The following is a 7,430-nucleotide window of genomic DNA, read 5'->3' as shown; positions in this document are numbered from 1 at the left end:
AAATTTATTGAGGCAATTCTGGGTTAAGAACCCTGCTCAAGGGTATAAAAGCAGTGCCCCAGCAGGGAATTGAACCAGCAACATTTTGATTACAAGCGCTGCTCCTCACCCCTATGACACACTGTACACTTTTTGTACTTTTTCACCAAGCATTAGTGTGCTGCTGACACATTAGTGTGCTGCTGTGTGATCCCCCTGTGTATGTTACCCCTTGCTCAGTAAGACTGTGGCCCTTTATGCATTTGTGTTTTCCTACTGCGTGTTAGTGGGCTGCTCATATCAGTTATTGTGTTTCCCATATGTACATGTTACATGTGTTGCCCCCGTGCAGCAAGCATTAGACCCAGCAGGAGAGGCTGCCAGCCATGTTAATAGCTCATGTTGAAGCTGTATGTTGAGGTTTCTGGCTGTACATTAAGCCCAACAATAAAGGCAAGATCACCAAGGCTCAATTTCAGCATGGATACCCACCAGTTTGGGCTTGACCCCATGGCATCTTTTGTATGTCAGGTTTTCATTTGACATCATTAATGACATAAAGGTCTTCACTCCTCTCACACGCAGTCAACAGTTTCTTTACTACTTGCTGAATGATCTCTAGTTTTGCCCTGCCACAAACCTCGGCCCGGCCTCCCTGACGCATTGGCACACGCATCTCTTCCTTCAGGGCAGGTTTACAGGTGTTATTTTCACTCTGTCAGCTCCTCTCCTGACGGGCAGTCCTCCCCACAGGCAAACCAAACACAACGCTGTTTGAGAGCAGCTGGAAAACTCGAAACATCGATTTTTATCCCAGTCTTTCTCCCGATCAGCTGTAACCGCAGCTCTGAAAGTGGAGTAAGCACCGGAGGAGGGCCCAGCGTCGGCCATCCTGAATCCCGCTGCAAATCACATTACCCATAGTGCAGAGGCTCCGGACTAAAAAAAAAACGAAGTGAAACACAAATGTTAGCAGAACAGATGATCCGGCTGAAAGGAGGAAGGAGAAATTCCTGTAAAACTGCGGCAGGACTGGGTTCTTGCATTAGAGACCGGAGTAATGACAGAGGCCTGTATGAATTGCTCAGTTTGACTGCCTATGCCGCTTCATCCTCAGTAATCTGAGAGAGGAATCGCACGCTGGACTCAGGAATGGTGAATGATACAGAGTCCTCTCCTGTAGGGAAACGTGTGAAAGTGTGCTTGCTCATTTCCCCCATTACCCACGGCTCATTTGGAATATCCACTTTTCGTCTTTTCTCCAGCTGGCAGCAGCAGCAGAGATACGGTCACAACAACAGCAGTATGCAAGCAACAGGAGAAATGAACCCTGAACCCTGAACCCTGAACCTTGAACCCTGAAGCTTGGGAAAGAGAACATGCGTTAAGTTTCCACCCGCTGGAGTATGTGTCCTACTGGGAGTGGGGAGCAATGGGGTTCAAGCAGTGCAGAACTATTCAAGCTCTTAAAGTGGTGATCTGAGGATTGCTGAACGCCCTGCCTATAGGAGACTGTTGTGTAAAATACTAGAAAATATTAGATTAGAAATTCATAAACCATCCACTGATTTGCTAGAAAAAACTAAGAGATAGCTGTCTATAAGATCTATATTCTTTTTATACTGCATTTTTAAAAAGGCGTTTAGCATATGTACTTGTATAATATTGAAGTGAATTAAACATATATTTTGTTACTCTACAAAAATTAATATAAAACACGGACTTTACATAATCAAAAATATTATGAAAACAGGAGGGATGAGCAACGTGTGACCGCGCATTATCGTGTCGTGTGACGAACAGATTAGCCCTCTGAGGCGACCCTGTGACTGGCAGCGGCATTTCTGCTTCTTCCCGATGTTTCATCAGGTCATCTGAGCCGCGCTTTGCTTGGAAATCACGCTGCATTATCGCTGGAACGGCTCGTCTCGCACTCAGACGGGGCATGAGAGCTGCATAAGACCATGGGCTACCTGCTGAATCAATGTCTACCCTCTGTGGGCCACGCCATGCAGATTTGCCATGCAAGATGCATTCTTTCTGCCGAATAAGATGCTCAAAGTGCCCATTCATTTCACCATTTTTATTTTTCAGCGAGTGATGTGCATGAGGGTGACTCCTTTTCCAGTGAATGCCACTTCATTTCCAGGGTTCTGTGCGTGCAGAGTATCACGGAGAGATACGGGTGTTTGCGCCTGTGGTCTCCTAACAGACTCTCCGTTGTTCGTTTGCTCACCAGCACGCCTGTCACTGAAAACCACCACATTTCGACTAATCTGTGACGAACGGATCTTCTGTTAGCCTTAAAAGTGAACCTAGTTACTTAGGGTCACGAGGGTGTAGGGCAAACACCACCCCACCATTTCTCTCTCTCTCTCTCTCTCTCTCTCTCTCACACACACACACACACACACACACACTCATCGTTTTTCTCGCACTATATGGCTATCATGAAAATCATTGTGATTCAAGCTAAATGGATACTAATGATGTCAAATTTGAGGGTTTCCAAAATCATATAGCACACTTAATGCTTTAAAACACAGGTCACTTCAGTGAAGTTTCGGCTGAAATTATACACCCTTGAGAGAGAATCAGTGAGGAGACTCTGTGTTCCTTAATCATTCAAAAGAGAAATACTAGTCTCTGATTAAGATGACCTTAATTACTTTTTTTGTTAATTTATAATGCAATACAATGTAACATATTCTCAGACAATATGATATAAGAGATTTAATATACTGTAAAATAACAATACTATTTAAAACAATATTTATATTTAACAATATATTCAAAACATTATTTTACAGCAAATTACGTAATTATATATTCTTTGATGGCTGTTGAAAGTGGCCAGGTAGAGTGCGACCGATATGCCTGGTGTACGCATGTTTAGTAGTACTACATAAAAGAGAGTTATTTTACACGTTAAACAATGGTCAGAAGGGCATTGTATGGGTGATTTCCCCCAGATGTACGCAGGCAAATCCAATACTTTAAAATCACAAGCAAGTTTTATGGACGTGACAAACTCATCAACGGCCTTTGACACTTCGAATTTAACACCGCGGAGGACGACGGCTGGATCGTCTTCATCACAAGCCTGCGCCGTTTGTCCTTCCTTCGGGACGCTTTATCACGGATGTGTCACCTGACGTGTCTGGCGATGTCAGCCTTGGAATTCCCTCTGGAGCAACGTCTGTCAAAACGCGAATAACCTGCAGGAAGCCTAGATCCAACCTAATGAAGTTTCATACTGTAAATCTGCTTTCATGAAGCGTCAATAAAATTATTTTGAAGCCCTTTCCTTAAAAGAATATGAGGCACATACCCTTTAAACTATTATTTTTCCGGGCACAAATCAGATGAAATCGTATAAATAGGGTATCTTACAACTGTTAATAATTTTAATTAAATGCAATTTCCACAGCGAAACAAAAGAGATTGTCTGTGCTATACTTAGCGCAAGCCTTTGAAACACCGACAGAAACAGACACGTCGGGTATCGAGTTGCTATTACCAAAACCTTTGTATTTGATGTTTATTAAAAGGGGATGCGCCCATTTCACGGCTGTACGTGGCGATTCAGTATAGAGAACCCAAAGGGGTCACTGCCTCGGGACAGGTCAGGAAGTCAGAGGGCAGAGAGGGGACGCAGTTTTATGGGAAAGAGAAGGGATTTTTTTCGCAGAAGGGCGAAAAAGACATCAAAAAAGTTAAAGAAAAATATACACATTTTTAAATTAGTGTAAGATGTTTTCTTAAATATTTTAATAATGAATTTTTTGAATGATGCGTAGCCTGTATAATATACAAAACACTTTTTGAAATTTTTACTTTAGATATCGTCAAAGATCATTATCAGCATTATATTTTTACGTCAAAGTGTAAAATGTATATTAGGATAAACATTGCATAGGTGTATCTGTGGATATCACTTGCATGAACATACTATTATTCCGATTCATCAAGGCCGCTGGCAAATTAAATGTGATAATTTAATTTCAAAATATTATAAAGGAAGAATAAATTCACTAGGATATATTCCTTTTAGTTTCTTTGAGAAGCACGACAAAAGACATGGGAGAAAGTTTCTTGTTTGGTAGGCTATGTAACGGAAACGATCCGGTGTAGAGGAGCATGTTGGCCAGAGCTCTGACGTTGGCGATGCGTCGCCGCCACCTGGTGGGCATTCATTAATCCTACAACAGAAAAGCAACATTTTCAGATGACTGTTTTTTAATGCAAACATGACAGTGTCCTTCCTACTACCTTCACTACCACTTCGACTACTACTATTACTTCTGTAACGAAAAACAGTAACAGCAAACGTGTGTAAGTGTCCTAGTCCGGCCCGCTCAACCGTCGCTCAGCCGCGCAATCGTAATCTCTCGACGACATGTTTTGCGCATGCGCTTGGAGTGACAGCTCCTGAAACTGCTTCCGGGTTAAGTGTCATTATGAAAAACATGGCTGCCTTCATATCAATGTGACACTAGCAGCACTACTTTTGTTTGAGTTATTTTAAGGTAAAACTGAGAATGTGTGAAGGTTGTCTGAAAGATCTGTCTTGAAGTCATTATTTGCGATCTTGCTATTTCCCTTTGAGGCATATTCAGTCATCTAGCTAAGGTGAGCTTGCGAGGTATTTTCAATCTTACTGCTCGTATTACTGTCTAGGTAGACGTCTGTGTTGCTACTTTGGTTACTTATTTATTGAGTCTGTATTCTCATATTATTTTAGGTTTTGATCGACCTCCAACATGGTTTATCTCAGTAAGTATAATTGCCGCCTAAGTTTTGTGAGTTCTTGAAATGATCAGACGATTGCAGTCAGGTAGTTAGCCGCCTAGCAGGCTGTATTTGTCTTGGTTGTGGTAAGAAAGCTAGTTTTCTATTCCATACGTGTTATGTCGGTTATCACAAGCGTTTGACTGCATGTGAGTGCAAAATGTAGAACGTAGTGAAATATGAACAGTTTATGATGCGTTATTGTGGTGTTACGAAAGCATTACAGAATTTAAATATTTAGTAAATACTTTACATTTTACATTTATATTTATTAGTTTGGCAGGCGTTTATATCTAAGGCGACTTACAAGTGAGGCAGAGTACAACACAAAATAATTCCTTTACAATAACACAAAGTAAAAGTCGTTTATTTACGACTTTCAAAAGCAGTGCGTGACATGTCTTTATACCGCGACCGCTTCATGCATTGTAAGTCTACTTGGATGTGGACGTGTACCTACTAACCTGTTTTTAATCTGTCGTTTTGACTGTGTTTCCTTAGCTTCTTTGTTACTGAAGCAGTATCACGGAGGTCATGTTGTGATCAGGTTGTCGATGAGCGGCTGCACGAACCGGCCGTTTTACCGCATAGTGGCCGCCTACAACAAGCGCGCCCGCGACAGTAAATACATCGAGCAGCTGGGCTCGTACGACCCCCTCCCCAACATCTACAACGAAAAACTCGTCAGCTTCAACTACGAGAGAATAAAGTACTGGATCGGGTGCGGCGCTCACCCCACAAAACCAGTGGCCAAACTTCTCGGTGAGTTCCCCGCCGTAACAGAAAAAACCCCAAGAACACAGCCAAGAAAGTTTGTGTCCTAAGTATGTGGAAAACGTAATTCCTAGTATCATTGTTTCATTGTATCACTTTATTTACCGCAGGCTTCCTTTTGTTCTCCTGACAAAACTGAAGCTTCTCTTTACACCTTATCAATCCCGTTTAAAAATCCACAGAGTTTCCTTTTGCTGAGATGAGGGCTTGTAAATCTACTGGCTAAAGACTTATGCATTTTAAGCCTTTCACAAAAGCGTCTGCGAAATGCCAAATTGTAAAATAATATAGTTTATGCACAGTGCAGGTCTCCTCACCGCTTCTGTTTATCTTATAGTGTGCAGGCTGAACACATTACTCTAAATGGAGTCTCACAAAGCTTTGTATAACCTAAATGTAATGTCTGTGGATTTATACTGAATTGGACTTATTCCCTTCGAATTTGCTGCAGGTTCCAGAATCCTGTTTTCCGTTTACTGTTACTGCATGATTTGTCGATTATAACATCAAAGACTTTTCGTATTATACACATATTTTAGCCCATACATGGGTACACTTATTCTTTTTTGGCTTTGGAAAACCTACCTGTAAACCCCTGAATTAGAGTCAAAATCGATGGGTACTTATTATTATGATTGATGACTGACGATTATTATTACTTCTGAACTCTGAACAGTGGTTCTGAGGTAGTCTGAACTCATGAAAATTGATGTGATATTTTGTGTTGTATGTTACGTTTGTATGTATGTTTATCTATACATAAAAAAAAATAGTAAAAAAAATTGCTACTGATCGACCCACCAAAGGATGAAATCACTTGCAATATAACGTTCTGATTACGGACACACGTAATCCGAAAACTACTGAGAAGAAACGTTTGCAGCCGAGCGTTTGCTTGGCGGTGTGACTGACGCTCTTGTCTCCCACGGTGACGCGCTCAGGGCTGGCGGGGTTCTTCCCTCTGCACCCCATGACGGTGACGAACGCGGAGCGCCAGCGGAACCAGGCGGCTCTGACGGAGGGGGGCGGCGGCGGGGAGGAGCGGGAGGACCAGGAGGAGCAGGACCAGGGGAGTCAGAGGGAGGCGTAGAGCTCCAGGACGCGCAGACGCACTCCGGGATGAGAGCGCGCTGAGGGCAGCCTGCAGCCTGCAGCAGGAGCGAGGGGCTGTGCCGTTAGGACTGTCACACCTGTCTGACGTCACCTTTAAAAAGCCACATGCGCGGTGCGGCGCTAAGACTCTGCTGCGTGTTCACAGCGATTCGTATTATGGCTGGATGGTCCAGCTCATTTTTATCTGTACGCGTATGTGACATGCTTCACTGTTTGCTTTGTAAGCATTTCGCGATATTTACAACTAAATATCGCGCTCAGATGCTCAGATGTATAATACTTTGAATTTTCATTTCTGTTCATGTCAAAAGTAAATCATGTCCAAGTCTGAGTGACTCATTGGTTTGAATTTTTCCAAAATTCCATGATGTGAGGTGGTTTGATGTGCAAATATACCTGCGTTTTAGCTTGTTGCAGAAAAGCGAACCCTTTGAATGGGTTTGAACCAAAGGGTTTGATGGTGAGCCAGCTGCTACTATTACATTTCAGGGTTTTTTTTTCATCAAATAGCGGGAATGTTGCAAATATTCCCCTTGGGAAGTTGTGTTAGCCAAAATTAAGCAATTCAGGTTTAGGAGGAAAGTAAGGAAACGAAATTCCATCAGCCAGTCAACTCCCCACTGTGTACGCTGCAGAAATACAATAAAATCAGCTGAACCTCAAACAAACATAAAGCATCTGATGCGATACCCTTAGTCAAACCAGCAGGTGTGAAAGATAATGTTTGATGTATTTACAAGGACACTTAATTACGTCTGAATTGTGACCTATTC

The 7,430-nt window shown here is 42.4% G+C and overlaps 1 protein-coding gene across 2 annotated transcripts; it reads left to right on the top strand.

Moving 5' to 3' along the window:
* The first annotated feature begins 4,451 nt into the window (after window positions 1-4,451).
* mrps16 (mitochondrial ribosomal protein S16) lies at window positions 4,452-6,686 on the top strand. 2 transcript variants are annotated; one of them, XM_036531628.1, is made up of 4 exons: window positions 4,452-4,508; window positions 4,724-4,755; window positions 5,272-5,532; window positions 6,486-6,686. In XM_036531628.1, the coding sequence occupies exons 2-4, from the start codon at window positions 4,743-4,745 to the stop codon at window positions 6,632-6,634; spliced, it is 423 nt and encodes a 140-aa protein (XP_036387521.1). In that variant the 5' UTR covers window positions 4,452-4,508; window positions 4,724-4,742; the 3' UTR covers window positions 6,635-6,686. The 2 variants fall into 2 exon arrangements, with proteins under 2 accessions (XP_036387521.1, XP_036387520.1); XM_036531627.1 differs by lacking the exon at window positions 4,452-4,508 and adding an exon at window positions 4,515-4,611.
* The last annotated feature ends 744 nt before the right edge of the window (window positions 6,687-7,430 follow it).

This window comes from Megalops cyprinoides, chromosome 6, assembly GCF_013368585.1.
Source record: "Megalops cyprinoides isolate fMegCyp1 chromosome 6, fMegCyp1.pri, whole genome shotgun sequence".
NCBI lineage: Eukaryota > Metazoa > Chordata > Actinopteri > Elopiformes > Megalopidae > Megalops > Megalops cyprinoides.
The sequence above is the reverse complement of the archived record's forward strand: the minus strand, read 5'-3'. Positions and strand labels throughout refer to the sequence as shown.